A 16,762-nucleotide genomic window follows, 5' to 3' on the forward strand; every position below is an offset into this window, starting at 1 on the left:
AATTTTAACCATTTTTCATTGGTTTTTAACCTTCTTTCTGTTCATGATTTTATCTTGCATTTTTCATAAAAAAAAAATTGTTATTCCATTTAAATCATAGCCAATGTACACACACACACACTTCTTAGTATATGAATTTATATATATATATATATATATATATATATATGATCATTCAAAGACAACCAGCCAAAAAAAAATAAAAAACTAAATAAATAAATAAAACAAAGTTTGGACTCCATGATAACCCAGGCAGTTCCTTCTCTAATATGCACTCCAAGAAAAATGCTTACAGCCGCAGCAGAATCAGGAAACTAAAACATAGTTTAATAATGCAGTAAGTTAAAATAAATGACACAATCAGAATCAATTGGACCAAGATCTCGCTGATTAGCAACATTTCTGGATTTGGGGAACATTTCCAGAGAAGAAGCATAAGAGACCAGCTGATCAGCCATTGCCCAATTCCTCATTTGCTTAAACTTCATTATCTCCAAAAAAAAAAAAAAAAATTTAATTTGAAAGTGAGTTCTGAATGAATATTTAGGAATTTCTCAAACCTTCACAACTGACTATATTAATCTCTGGCAGAAGGTTTCTAAGATCAATGAGATTGCTTGATCAAGGCCGGCGTATAGTCAAGTCTTTTGTTTCTTCCACCTTTGGGTTTGTTGCACACTAAAGCATACATCTTCACAGCAAAAAGTTCTGCAGGAAATCCTTTTTGATCCTGCAATGCTTGAATTTAGATTTTAAGTTTCAAGGGAGTTCAGTGTTTTTTTAATCTATAAGAGCCTATAAGCAAACCTTTGAGCTGTAAATATAAAGACCGCACTGTTTGAAAAGATCTCTAAAATACAAATCAGATCTTGTGATGCTACTATCTTCTTTATCCAAGACAAATCCTGCAAGTGACATGTGATCAGGAAAATGTATCATTGCATGATAAGAAGATGAGAGCTTATGTGATGGGTGATTGGTTTGTAAGGTGTTCAATGATTGGAAAATAGGAACAAATATGGTCAACAGGTACCGACAAAGGATTAGAAAAAAATTCAAAAAATTATGTTGAGCAAGTATCAATAGACCTCTTCATTTTGGAGCAAGAAATACGAATTATATAAATAAGCTAGGGGAAAAAATGAGAAAGACACTGCTTCCTTGAATCCCCTCTAAGGAGGCTAAGCATGATCTCTTTAAGATTCTAATTCAAGAGACTCGCACTAAGAGGCTATGGGACAAACTTTTAAGATGCAACTTAATAAAAGATATCGACGGGACAGTTAGTTGCAAAAAGGGTAAATATTAATGATCCTATGGTGTGAAATTTGGTTTCATATATAATACATATAATTATTTCATTTGGCAAAGTTGAGACCACGAGGCAAACAAAATATAAAAATTATGTACAAATGGTGTCATATCGTCATTAATATTGCATAATTAATGGTATTCTCAAGATTTGGGGTGTTCATGAAGAAATAAATTCTATGTGCGATAAAGTAACAAACATTATTAAATAAGTGGCAAAAGATGTACTTGAAGAATCAAAAAGAAAATTTTCTATAAATAAAAATAGTTAGAGTGGTGGAATAGTTAGTGGTGGAATAATAATTTGCAAGTAAAGATAAAATATAAAAAGTTATGTTTTAAAAATTGGTTTAAATATAAAAGCTTAGAGAATCGGGAAAAATATAAGGTGGTCCGTAGGGAATCTAAGTGAAAAATTTGTGAAGCTAAAGTTCTACTTTTAGAGATCTTTATAATAAATTAGATAATAAATTATAATAAATTAGCCAAACAAAGAGAAAATAAAAGTAAAAAATTTAACTCAGTAAAGTGTATTAAATATGAAAATCAAAAAGTGATTTTCTTAGAAAAATATATTCAATATAGGTGGATCAACTACTTTGATAAACATTTCAATGAAATTGTTGAAATACAATCGACCTTCATGACCTTAATACTTTTAATAATAATAAAATATTTTATTTTTACTGCCACATTAGTAAAAAAAAAGTTGATGAGCCTTTAAAGAAAACTAAGGGCGGAAAATCAGTAGGGCCTGATAATATACCAATTAAAGTGTAGAAATATTTAGGAGATTTAGGAGTTGCTTGGCCTACTAAACTCTTTAATATTATTTTAAAAACTAAAAGGATGTCTGAGGAGTAGAGGAAGAGTATTTCGGTCCTCATTTTTAAGAATAAAGGAGATGGCACAAGTGTGTGCAAATTATAGAGGAATTAAGTTGATGTTTCGTACTTTAAAATTATGAGATAAGGTAATTGAACATAGATTAAAACTTGATACAAAGATTTCTCATAATCAATTTAGATTTATGTCGGGCAAGTCTACTATGGAAGCTACACAATTATTGAGAGGTGATGGAGAAGTACAGAAATGAATAAGGAGGATCTACATATGAATTTTATTGATTTAGAAAAAACTTACAATAAGGTTCCAAAAGAAGTCCTTTAAGAAATCCTTTGGAGAGTTCCAGAAAAGAAAAGTGTTGATATGACTTATATTCAAGTGATTAGAGATATGTATACTAGAGTTGTGCTCGAACACAAGGAGGATTGACAGAGTATTTTCCTATTTCAGTTGGATTACATCAAGTATATGCTTTAAGCCTATATCTTTTTGCTTTAGTTGTGGATGCTCTTACTGGACATCTACAGGAGGATGAACCTTGGTGTTGCTTTTGCTTTCAGCTGATGATATTTTTCTTATGGATAAGACTAAAGAAAGAGTTCAGGAAAAAACTTGAGTTATGGATGTTTACATTGAAGTTTAAAGGCCTTCGTTTGAGTAGAACTAAAACTGAGTACATGGAATGTAACTTTAGTAGCATTAGCTCCAGTGGCAGAGTTGTAACTATGGGTAACCAAATCATTAAAAGGAGTGAACATTTTAAAAATTTCGGGTCTATTGTTTAAAGTGACGGTGATATAGATGAGGATGTTATTAGTAGAATTCAAGTTAGTTGCTTGGAGTGGAGGAATGCATCAGGCCTATTGTGTGATAGAAAAGTATCGCTTAAGCTGAAAGAAAAATTTTATAAGATGGTGGTGGTACCTGCAATGCTCTATGGCACAGAATGTTGGCCTTCAAAAGAGAAGCATATAACAAAGTTAAGTGTTGTTGAGATAAGAATGCTTAGGTGGATGAGTGACTTGACACTTAAAGACAAAATGTGAAATGAATATATCTGTGATAGTGTTGTAGCTCTAGTGGCGGATAAGATTAGAGAGAGTCGTCTTAGATGGTTTAGTCACATTAAACGTCAACCATCTGATGATCCGCTTAAGAGACAAGATGTTTTAAATTCGACTGATGTTATTAAAGGCAAAGGAAGACCTAAAAAGATTTGGGCATATTATATAAAAAATGATATTGATCTATTAGAATTAAATGAATGAAAATATGACACTCAATCGGACGTAATGGAGAGAAAAGATACATGTTACCGACCCCACTTAGTGGGATAATGACTCTCGACTGGTTTGCAAAGGCTTTAATATCAATACTAGAACTAGAGTTGTCAAAAAAACTTGTCATTATCAAACAGCTCATGTTCAGCTGATAACTCAAGTTTGATCAGTTCTGCAAGCGAGCTAAACACGAATAATTTTTTAGCTTGATTTATAAACGAATCGAATAGGACAAAAAATTTGTATCTTCGTGTTCAACTCATTTTGACATGAAATAATTAAATAATAATATTTATTTACATCCTTTTATATTAATTTTTATATGTATTTAAAAAATATTAAATTTTATTATTTTTTAAAATTGATTAGTATAATTATAAAATATATAAGTTCAAGTATCAGATACGTAAATATGTAAATGTTCGTAAAACAACTACCAAGTTGCGGATAGGAAGACTTATTCAACTGTTAGATATGTAAATACATTTATATTGGGTGGATGTATATAAATATCCCCTACATTTTGCCCGCCTATCTACTGTGCCTGTCCCACCTACATTTTAGTCCCACATCGGTTATAGAAAATTAGTCGAAGTCAGCATATGTACAAATTTGTGAAAGACGAACTTGTTGTACACTTAGGTTGATAAAAATGAATATGATTTTTTTAATTACTCAAGCTTAAACTCAAGTTGAATCAATAAAATTTAAACGAGCCAAATATGAGCTAATTCGAATAAACGAGAGCTTAAATTGAGTTGAACACGAATATGCTATTCACGAGCTATTTTTAACATGAGTTGAACATGAATAGGCCCTGGGCTCGCTCAAGCTCAGCTTGTTTAAACCTCTAACTAGAACTAAGGCATCTTTCTCTTGGCACTTGACTCGTGGTCCTTAGGTGTCATCCCAAGACCCTTTTAAGCTTCCCCTCAGCCTCAATATTTCCTGTTAGCAATGCTCCTAACTTGATTCTTTCAGTAACATCAAGGATTATATAGAGTTCTTTCTAAGTTCAAATACTCTTAGGTTGTCCCACGTCATTTGAGTCTATAGATCTCATGATCGTACAGCTTGAGTATACAATTTTTACATTGAAGGACACTGCTCATATTTATTGATTATATATGGCCGCTACTAGCTTTAACAAGCAGTTGCAATTCTAAGCTCTAGAAATTGTTCTTCTCTCAACTGGTCCTCTTGACCTAGCAATAAATCATTGAATGGAGTTAAGACTACATCTATTTCAATATCCAACATTGAATGTTCAAATAACGTAACTTTTCACATTATCCACAAGTAAATCTTGTGGTGATACTCTGGTCTAGAGGTTTTTTTAGCTAATCCTCTTGACATCATAATAGATCTTTAAAAGGAGTTAACACTACTACTTAAATATCCAGCATTAAATGTTCAAGTAGCTTCATATTTTTCACATTCGTTACCAAGTAGATCTATTATGAGAAGGAAAGGCTCCAGTCTAGGGCTTGATCATGCTCCACTACAATAACTACCTTCTTCCATTGCCATCTTTCTTTAAATTCGCTAGAAGAAATCCAAATAAAGTATCCCATATTTACCTCTATCATGTTTTGTGAGTTGGCGGTAAACATAATAATGTAGGTTGCTTTTTGGAGAATAAGGAAAAGCAGTTATTGCTTTGCCTTAAAAAGAAATGCTTCAGCTCCACCTCTTCTTCTCAATGGCCTTAAATTATGCTCCTTTTCTCTTGGGAAGAGGCTTACTGCCTTTTGTTTTTGTCCTTTCTCTTGATTTTCATAACAAGCATACTCACCTATAAATATCCACGACAGGGAAACTATAGCTTTGTTGGAGATGCTATATTGCATCAATGACATGAACTTTGTCAGGATAAACAAGTCTTCTAATAGCATATCAATCATCAAGACTTGTATCTTGATTTGGTGTATAATCCTACACAGTTTGTTCTAATTGCTGATGCAACCCATGCCTACTCCAAATTTCTTTACAACACTCCATAGAGTAAAATTAATGACAAAGCATCTTCCTAAAAAGTTTTCAAGTGACATTTTGAAGCCCATGCCAAAGATAATCATCCAACCAAGCAAGTGTGTGTTTGATGAGTTTCAAGTCAAACAAAGCAAATTCTTCTCAAGAAGAATACCCATAGAAACTCAAATTAGTTTCAAGTCAAACAAAGCAATTCTTCTCGAGAAGAATACCCATAGCAACTCAAATTAATTTCAAGTCAATCCACCATGACATCCGCATCCATAAAACCAACAACTATAAGGATGTCAATTTAAGCCTTAATATTTCCGGGTTGAGGTCATCCAATAAAAGAAGGTTCAAAATCCACATATAGTCATTTGCTTGCCTACCAAAACTTTTGCTAGCTTATTGCTATCAAAATAATATATTCTCTTGAAATAAATCTTCATATTCTAGTTATGCAGTGGTCAACAAGATCGAATTACTCAATATTTCCATCACCACAATTATCAATTATTGAAAGAGAGAGTGTGATTTGATTAGCCAAGTCAATGAAGGTTTTTTATGACATTGACACATAAACTTCTTGTTTTTTTCTTCAAATATCTAGGGTCGAGAAATCAAAACACTGCTAGTAAAGCTCAATAGGTCAATCCCCATCAATTAATCATTCGCGTGGCCTGCATACGGGGCCTCGTCCTTGTAATGTTATACCTTTGAAGTCATAAATTCCACCTTTAGGCTCATTTCAATCTAAAGATTTAACTTACAAGTCCAATAATTAGGCCTTCCACAAGATGTAAGCCTTACCCTTTAATTGAGCAAAAAGACTTCAACAAATCATTAGGTAAGCCCCCTTACACCTTTGGGCCTCAATTCCTACAGAAATGTAAGCACCAGCCCATCCACAATGTCATCAACATCAACATGCGACCACTATTCATCGATCTTTGGACCATTTCTCGTGAACCTTTTTAGGCTAGGCTCCTTTGAAGGCCAAATCTACACAATATGGGTTAACGACAGGATAAAGAGTGCAAACATATTTAATCTCTATGCATGTACATGCCGCAGGCTCCATTTTTTAAAAACTAAAATAACTATTGATATAAGCCACTTTCGAATCTTTGGGCAAGGATATGTTGCATGTTCCAAATTTAGAGCTTTTCCCAATCAAGGTGAATAAAAAACTCACCATTGTAGCCCGCATTATAACCCAAGTCTAAGGCACTTTTCGAAAACACATTGAATTCTGTTCTAGAGCTCTCTCAAGGCAACATGTAAATACAATGCCCTATCCTCTACCACATGGTTTAATTGCATCAAGAGCAACAAAGTAATCTTTGGGTACAATTATCTAGTCAAACATTTGACATGGTATACGAGAATGAGTGCCCTACAGCAAAACATCAACATTTTGCATGGCATCCACCGTCTTTGAGTGCCTTAGGACATCCTCCTCTCAAGATAAGGTCCAAGTTAGTTCTTGAACAGCTGAATTAGCACATCATGCCTCAGAGCCGGCAGAGCCACACTCTTTATGCACTATGGCCTTTGAGCAAATTTTGAAATGAATCACCCAAGTACAATCATTAAACTTTGGCCTTTCCATCCCTACACCTTCGAAGCACTATGAAGTATGCCGCTACCCTTAATTGAACAATTTTTCATTCATGACAAACCCTAAATCCAATCATAAAGAAGGATATGTTCTTTGGCTCTGCTTGCCTTAGAAGGCAACCCATAATTGCTAATCAAACATCAAAGAAAAAATAGAATCAGATGCTTTATCGATATCAAATTTGATCTACCAAATTGACCTTGGGATTTCGATCGGATTGACCATTTATCCCCCTCAACATTACCATGAAAATATCCCAATCTGAATGATGGAAGCTTCTTATACTCACAGAGCCGCCGAAGTATTTAATCTACAATTTTTTCTATCTATAAGTGGGAACAAAAGAAATAAATAATCAATCTCTTTGGCAAGTACAAATTCTTGCCAATACAAATTCTAATTTTAGCAAGCAATGTTGATGCTTGCAACCAAAAAAAGGAAGAACTACAAGTTTTTGGAGTATATTGTTGCTTTAAAGGAGTACGTTTATTAAAGAAGTATGTTTATTAAAGCAGCATGAATGGTAGGGTAAGGTAACATGTGCATGACCAATGGCAAAATCATGGAGCTTCTTTCGCTGCTTTACAAACAGAGATATCAAAAGCTTAAGCAAAAAATAAAGAAAAAGAGGGAGGTAAGAAAAAAGGTCATTGACAAACATAAACATTCAACCATCAGACATGCTTATTAAATCAAGATTTTATTTATATATGTAGGGCTTAGAATGCTGATTTTTCTTGCCTGAAATGATGAGAATAGCATCATTTTCATATATACAATTTTTACAACATTTAATAGTGCTATTCAAAGCAGTTTAAGGAGTTATTGCAATTGTGTGGCAAGACACCAACAGCTCAAACCAATGACCAACTATGCTATAGCAAGACACAATCATCGTCATGCTAATAACTTAACTAGCAGAGCTTTGTATGTTGTTTTCCTCATTGTTAATCAAGTGACAGCTGCCTAATGTCCGATGCATTAGGCAACTGCCTAAGCTAAGGCACTAATATTTTTACCATTTTTAATTATAAGAGGAATAAATTTGAAGAATATAACATGCCAATCACTACAATGAATTATTAAAATATAATAGAAAAAAATACATTTTATTATTACAAAATATTGCCAAATGGACTGCCCAATATAAAGTACCTGTAAGATCTAACATTAAGCTTATAGTTTAAACGAGTGAATAAAAACTTATGTTTGTAGCTTTCAAGATGTAAGATTATCTTATGGTTGTATAACCCATAGAACATAATAAAAAAAATCATCACGGACAGGAATGTCAAAGCATCCAACGTATGGGTGCCCGCAATTTGGGAAGAATTTGAAGCATTAGAGCCTAACCTCACCAAGGTGAGCAGCCAACTCGACTTTGAAAAAACTGGTTTTCCCATTAAAAAACTAAAAAGGAATGAGACACTTATGATGCACACATATAGAGAAAAAAAAGGGAAAGTAGGCAAAAGAGCAAACCTTTTCTTGCAACATTCTCTTTAACAACAAAAAAGCCTTTATGCTTTAAGCCAACCTGTAGCAATTAGCAATTAAAAGTCAACAAAAGTAAAGGACATATGTCAAGCATGGAAGCATGAAAGGGGCTCATACAAATCAGAATAAAGTTGAAGGAAGGTTATGTTGGAGGTAACTCTTTAAATCATTTTGCAGCAATTAAAAGTTGTCAAAGTAAAGAACATATATCAAGCATGAAAATTTAAAAGTATCTCATCGAAAAAATGTTATGTTTGGAGGTAGTGCTGATACATAGGAACCCATTTTTACTACAATGAGACTTCTAGGGGAGGAAGAGGTGAAGAGAGACCGTTAAAACTAGTTGATTAAGCTTACATGAAGAATGATTTGAAATTCCTAAAGTCAATTTGTGTTTTTGGTAGTCTCAATCTCAAAGGGAAAGTAGCATCCAACTCAAATATGAGTTGAGAAGTATTTGTGGTGAATTATCCAATCATGATCGATCAATAAAATAAAAAAGAAAAAAAATACTTTTAAAAAAAGTAAATACAAATCTAACTCCAATGGATCTAAGGATCAACTCTTTTACTGATCTTCACTATTTTCAAATAATCACTTTTTTTTTTCAAAACTTAAGTTTAGATGATTTCACTAGTCAAAATTGTTTTGATACAATGAAAAGTCGGATTTTAAATCATTTAGAAATTTTCTAGATGGTTCATATTATCTATTAAAAAGAGTTATTTCAATATTTTGAATATAATCTATTATGGCATGGATGCACAAAGCTCAAAATTAGGTCTTTCAAATCCTTTTATAAGGTCATAAAATATAACAAATTATTTGTTTTTCTTCTCATAATGGATTAAGGTGAACTAATGCATAATATTCTTGTCGTAATTTTGGGATCAAGTAGCATTAATTACCAATCCTATTGATTCTTAGTTGAAATTGATTTTTGTTCATAAGATCTTGAAACACTAATTCATTATCCTCTCTTTATAATGAATTTACCTAACCTAACACATGAGACCTTTTGTGTGCTTATGGGATTAATTCTAATAGTAGGAGGTCTCGGAGTAATAAATGTGAATCTCAATGATATTGTGAAACGATCCGACTTCAAAACGGCACGCTTTTTCACAAAAATTAGGGTACAACAACAACAGCAACAAAGCCTTAATTCCACTCGTGGGGTCGGCTACATGAATCTTTTTTCTCAATTGCGTCCTATTTAGTGTCATATTTTCATTTAGTTCTAGTAAATTAAGATCATTTTTTATTCAATAAGCCCAAGTCTTCTTAGGTCTACCTCTGCCTTTCTTAACACAAGTCAAATCTAAAACATCTACTCTCCTAATTGGATCATCAAATGGTCAACGTTTAATGTGACCAAACCATCTAAGACGACTTTCTCTAATTTTGTCCGTCACAGGAGCTACACCAACCTTATCACGAATATATTCATTTCGCATTTTGTCTCTAAGTGTAAAGCCACTCATCCACCTAATCATTCTCATCTCGGCAACACTTAACTTATTTTTATGCTTCTCTTTTAAAGGCCAATATTGAGCGCCATAGAGCATTGCAGGTCTTTTACCACCATCTTATAAAAATTTCCTTTCAGTTTAAGCAATACTTTTCTATCACACAAAAGGCCTAAAGCATTCCTCCACTTCAACCAACCAACTTGAATTCTACTATTAACATCCCCATCTATATCACCATCGCTTTGAACAATAGACCCAAGATATCTAAATCGTTCACACATTTTAATAATTTGATCACCCAAAGTCACACTTATGTTACTAGAGCTATTACTACTAAAATTACATTCCATGTATTCAGTTTTAGTTCTACTTAAATGAAGGCCTTTAGACTCCAATGTAGACCTCCATAATTCAAGTTTTTCCTAGGCTTTTCTCTCGTTTTATCCACGAGAAGGATATCATCAGCAAAAAGCATACACCAAGGTACATCCTCCTGTAGATGTCCAGTAAGGCCATCCATAACTAAAGCAAAAAGATAGGGGCTTAAGCCGATCCCTGATGTAATCCAACAGAAATAGGAAAATATTTGGTCAATCCTCCTTCAGTTTGAACACAAGTAACAGCTCTAGTATACATATCTTTAATAACTTGAATATAAGTCATATCAACACCTTTCTTCTCAAGAACTCTCCAAAGGATATCTCTTGGAATCTTATCGTAAGCTTTTTCTAAATCAATAAAAATCAAATATACATTCTCCTTATTATCTCTGAACTTCTCCATCAAACCTCTCAATAAATGTATAGCTTCCATAGTAGACCTGCCCGGCATAAATCCAAATTGATTATGAGAAATCTTTGTAATGCGTCTTAACCTATGTTCAATTACCCTCTCCCATAATTTTAAAGTATGACACATCAACTTAATTCCTCTATAATTTGCACACTCTTGTGCATCCCCTTTATTCTTAAAAATGAGGACCAAAATACTCTTCCTCCACTCCTCAAGCATCTTTTTAGTTTTTAAAATAATATTAAAGAGTTTATTAAGCCAAGAAACTCCCAAATCTCCTAAATATTTTCACACTTCAATTGGAATATCATCATGTCCCACAGACTTTCCAACCTTGGTTTTCTTTAAAGCCTCAACTTTTTTTTACTAATGCGATAAAAATTAGGGTAAACACAAATATTTTCTTCAATATTACAAACAACTCAAAAAGAATACAAAAGATAAGCGTCTACAATTCGAGTAGTAAGCGATCTCTCCCAGTTCTTACAATTCGAGGGTATGAAATCTCTCTAAAACCCTAAAACTAAGATTCACAATCAAATCACATGCATAAAAGCCCAATCCTAAACATAACAGGCCTATTTATAGCCAACAATGATAATAATAATAATAATAAAAGACTAAATTATCCTTAGGAATACAAAAGACAAAATTGTCCTTAAGTTAGACACCAGCATAAAAAAATTCCCCCCTCCCCAAAACACCTTATTCTCAAGGTGGAAAAAAACGAGTGCTCCTCCACCACAACTGTCTATATTTCTTCATTCACTACCTAGGACATCATGCACTATGAAAACTTGTAATTTTCAATCATTGTAATGTTATCCTGGAGTAAACTTCTCATTACACTGAAAACATAACACCTTGGTTCCCTTCTCCAGAATCTACCTCTGTAAGGCACTTGAGAGTCACTCCCAGTCGGGGCCCATCATTCATGCCCCGTACAGCCTACGTCTGGACTTCCACTCTGATTGAGCTTTTGGTATCGTTGTGGTTGTAATCATTCAATATGACGCTCCATTTGTGTTGCTCCTGCTAGCCTTCTCCATCTAGTTCTTGTCCTCCACCATCTAGGCTAGCTTCATCATCCCCCTCAATTCTCGTGGTTTCAATAGTCAAAGTGTTGCCCGTATGTCCGGCTTTAAACCCTTCATGAAAATTTTCTTCAATCCTGCTTCAAAAATCCCCCATAGTCATCCCAAAATTAGTTCAAATCTCTCCATATATTTCATAACAATCTTCTCATGAGTCAAGACATAGAATTTCTCATGTAGGTATTGCTCTTGAATGACTCGAAAGAGTTCTAACAAACAATCCTTAAATTCATTCCACAAACGTATCAGATGATTATCCTCCCTCCACGCCAAACACAATCCCACCGCCATGAGCTTCTCCTCCGCATCTAACAAATTCACCGCAAAGTATCGCTACACCCGATACACCCACCCATATGAGTCCTCCCACTCAAAGATAAGCATCTTCAACTCCTAATCCTAGCATCTCCACCCCAACTTCCTCTCCCTCGGTTGTCCCCCCAACCCCCTCCCCTCCCCCAACACACACACAAACCAATATATCAAGGGTAAGGTTCCTTCGTTTGATCATTAGTCATATCCCCTCCCTGTTTCTCTCCTTTCTTCTACGTGCTCCCTCATATCTCTTGCATAACCTCTTCTATATGTTTCGGCCCAACCGTCTCCATCAGAAATTTCTAATCCATTCTCAATCAGAGTCCGGGGGGGTTCGTGATGGTGGATGTTTTCCTCCTCATGTTCCTTACGTTCCTCACGTTCAATCTCTTTTCCATTGAGTATTGCAAATTGAGTTATCGGTGGGGTCTTGAATTACATCTCAATGAACCTCATTATCATTTCTTGAATTTCCCCCATGCTTTCAAATTGGTCTTCCATTTGGTTCTCTATGGAAGAAAACTTATCCTCTATAGTGGCGAACCTTTATTCCATCCAAGATCTAATTTGGTTGAACTCTTCCTCAAATTTCTTCTCCAAATCGTTTTCTTTCTTGGTTGTTATTCTTCTCAATTTTTTTTTAATCCTAAAGACAATTTTTATATGTTGAAATTCGTCGTCTGATTTTGGATGTGGCAAATCGAGGTACTGTTCCTCAAGTTAGTGATCCAGGATCACTCCAATCCGGTCGTGGCTTCCCAGGTGGCTCCAATCAAGATTGTACAGTAGTTGTGGTCATGTCTTTCCAACTAGCTTGGAATCGCGACTGTTGTGCGAGGGAAGATTTGGAATTGGAGAAAGATTAAAGTTACGACACGGGAATAAGAGAAAGTTGAGAGTTTCATGTCTCTATACTCAGCTTCCCAATCACTGCCTTTCGAAGTAGTTATGATCATGCCTCTATCGGGTAGACGATAAGGGGGAAAAAATGGAAGTTTCGAGTCTATGTACATCGCTTCCCAGTCGCTTTCATCTGTCTTCCCAGAAGACAAAAGACACAATTCCTTCATGGCTTTCCCTGCAGGCTGAAAGGCTAAAGTTTCTAGTCTCGATAAGTTGCGCTCTCGTTATAGCTTTCCCTGTATGTCGAGTTCACATCATGGATCGAAACTCTGGCACTCGATGCCCGATCATTTTTCTTTGATTCCCATAACTAATTGTTCTAATACCAATTTGATACGATCTGATGTCAAAATCAATACGCTTTTCAACAAGAATTAGACCAAATATAAATATATTCTTCAGTAATTCAAACAGCTCAATAAGAATAAAAAATATAAGCTTCTACAATTCGAGAGGTAGGCGAGATCTCTCCCAATTCTTACAATTTGAGAGATAGGAAATCTCTCCCAAACCCTAAACCTAAGACTCACAATCCAATCTCATACATAAAAACCCAACCCTAAATATAATAAGACTATTTATACCCAATAATAATAATAATAATAAAAGACCAAATTGCCCTTAGGCATACCAAAAAAAATGCCCTTATGCTCTCTTATCGGGATTGGCTCTTGTGTGTAATTCCTCATTCTATGTCATAAAATTCATATTATATTTCTTCCACACAATTCCTTGTATATGTGGGAGCTATAAATACATTGATCATACTCGATTTGATGTTCCCAAAAGGTACATATATTCAAATGGCTCTTACTTTTGGATCACTTTACATAAACAGAAGGTTAGGCTGAAGCATCTTTCCTCTCTTTGGTACTAGCAACGATATCGCATTAAATTTATGAACAAAAAAAGACGTAGGAATATTGGTTTTATTTTCCAAGGGAGGTTTTTGAAATGTGTCAATGCCTGGTATATTAATTCAATTGAATCCAAATATCACAAATTTCTATTTTCAAGTGAATTAATTTTTCTGTCAAAAATACACCACTAGAATTAATTGAATCCTCCCAGATTTCCCGCAAGGGTATTTTTATAATTTAATAAATATATTCAACTATATTTCTAAGTGTTATTCAAAAACAACAAGATATTTTTCTGATATATTTCCCGCAACTGTACTTTTGTAATCCAACATATATTATTTTCTATGTATTGCTCTGGTCAGTTAGATATACTCCACATTCTTGAATAGCAAAATAAACTACATATGTATTTTCATATGTTATGTATGTTTTCTAACATATACTGCAATTGTATTTCCAAAACATTCATTAAATTAATAGCAATTTTCCTGAATTCCCTTCTTCCTAAATTGGTGACTACTGTTATCGGTATCATTGAAAGGATCTACCTTGCCCGTCATGTGAAATCATGCATGCATTGCTCTTGTGCAAGGTTGCTGCAGCTCCACTTATTTCATGCTAGAATGGATCTTGAGTCTATCACAACCTTGTCCTAGGCACCTGTCTGTCATGGGCAAAACTTCTCTTAAGTCTCCTATGCGACTTCAGCACTCTTCCTTAGTACTAAATAAGCCTAACACTTGCAACGCTTGAACTTGTAACACCAAAAACTCTCTAAAAAGAAGTAGGGAGAAAGTATTGAAGAAATGAACAATTCACTAAAGAATGAAAGATTACACTTGGTTGCTTAGAAACCTTGGGTTGATAAAAATGAGAGAGATGGACTTCTATTTATATTCCTCTCCCAAACCTAGGGAAATCTCTAGATTACAATAGAAAAGACTAACTTCTAGATAGTTCTACATTGCTCTTGTATATATATATACATGATCGTAAATCTTCCTAGGCTATCTTTGAGTTCCCCTTGAATCTTTTCCCTTCCAACGTCCTTCAGAATGCGGTGGAGTTTTCTAGAGTCTCTTAGATTATTCTCTCTCTCTAGTTTTCTCTAGAATATTCTTTCTTATGGCCAAAGGGATGTGGCACACCCTGTTTTGAGATGGAAGTGCATGACACTCTTCTCCACCTAAGCTCGCAATGCCCTCGTTGCGTCTTCCACCTGATACCATCAATTCTTTCTTTTTTCCATGTGTTTTCATGTCTCATTTTCTTGTTTGTCCACTTCTTTATTCTTCTTGCAGCCTTATGTAATGTGGCTCGAGTAAAATCCCTTTGCTCGTTCCACGATTTGGCAAATTTGAAGATTGTTGGGTTTTTTTCTCTCAAACCTCGTTGTAGGGGAAAGAGGTGCCTTGCAGTAAGGAAAATTTTTTTCAAGCTATTTATTGCGTAAGAAATATTTTATCATTTAACTACTCGAAGTGTCAATGTCTGACGAAGAGAGTGCAGCATAATGATAGAATCATCCATACAAGTTTCCTTGTATAATTTTTTCCATATTCTTTGTAAAAAGAAGTTCATGTTAATGAAGTTTTCTTCTCATTTTTCTTTTAACTTTTTTCTTAATTGATCAAGCATAAGTCAATTTAGCATAAAAAGTATAATAAGGTGAAAAAATATATCCAATATTATGAATGAGTATAGGAAGACCAGTATAGCGAAGTATAAGCAAGTTATCATATTAGCAAATGAATGTTTTGTTCGTCGAATAGTTATGTAGATTGAGTATGACGAGTGATTTATCATCCTGGCTGTCACGACCCAGCTTGGGGTTTAAAATTAACTAAGACGGGAACAAACAGTCGGACAATGTGAATTAAATTTTCTATATTTAATTATTATTTAACAAATAAAAGAGTAACTAATCGAAATAAATAAAAATAATAAATTTAAATTTACTTCGTTACTGGTTGTCTGCGTCTTCTATACATATTGTTTCTTCTATCATTCATCTTTAGTCACTTAGTTAACATGAAAAATTAGTTTAAAAATAATAATGAGCTAAACAAGCTGGTGAATACTCATACTCCTAAACTATGACAATACAATAAAAATTAAATAAAATGCATGTCAGTTAAACTTTTTAATAAATCAATATAAATATTTAACATTGTAGTATATCATTAACACACCAATATGATTTTATATTATAAATTTGTACAACCGTCATAAGATTAACGTTTAAGGTACTTCAATATCAATATCATTTTTCATATGGGTGCATGAGAATCTTAGTGTTCTCTTACTAGTACTATCAAGAGGTGACTCCATCATAGTCAAACATACACATACATTAACTCTATAAAAATTATATCATTCACAATTTCATATTACTCATATATAATATTATAATGCATCAATTATTTCATAATATGTGACTATAAGCATTTGTATCGAGATGACTCATAAAATTTAATAATAGAAAAATCAATTTTATTAATCAAACATGAATAACAATCCACTTTATCAATTTTATTAATCAAACATGAATAACAATCCACACAACTGGTTTAGAAGAGATACTAAAAAAATACTGTAATTTAAGAGTATGAGTACTCACCTCGATGACGCTTAACTTGATAAGATTTTCCCACACGTCGACTATTCTAAAATGAAAACCTAACCTGGTATTTATATTACATATGTTTAAAATAAATTATTATATTATCAACTATTAATATTACATTACTTAAGTATTAAATTTCATTTATTTACTTTATATGATCCTAATTAT

General features: G+C 33.7%; 1 protein-coding gene across 2 annotated transcripts in view; it reads right to left on the minus strand.

Moving 5' to 3' along the window:
• Positions 1–200: 200 nt before the first annotated feature.
• Positions 201–16,762, minus strand: part of LOC110027876 (alpha N-terminal protein methyltransferase 1) — a 29,571-nt gene continuing 13,009 nt past the window's right edge. For both annotated transcript variants that reach the window (XM_020729494.1, XM_020729495.1), the window contains exons 6-8: positions 8,515–8,569; positions 808–905; positions 201–730 (exon numbers count right to left, since the gene is read on the minus strand). In XM_020729494.1, the coding sequence (XP_020585153.1) occupies positions 605–730; positions 808–905; positions 8,515–8,569 (279 nt within the window). In that variant the 3' untranslated portion in view covers positions 201–604. The remainder of the gene's footprint in view (positions 731–807; positions 906–8,514; positions 8,570–16,762) is intronic.

Source organism: Phalaenopsis equestris, unplaced genomic scaffold (genome assembly GCF_001263595.1).
Source record: "Phalaenopsis equestris unplaced genomic scaffold, ASM126359v1 Scaffold000459, whole genome shotgun sequence".
Lineage (NCBI taxonomy): Eukaryota > Viridiplantae > Streptophyta > Magnoliopsida > Asparagales > Orchidaceae > Phalaenopsis > Phalaenopsis equestris.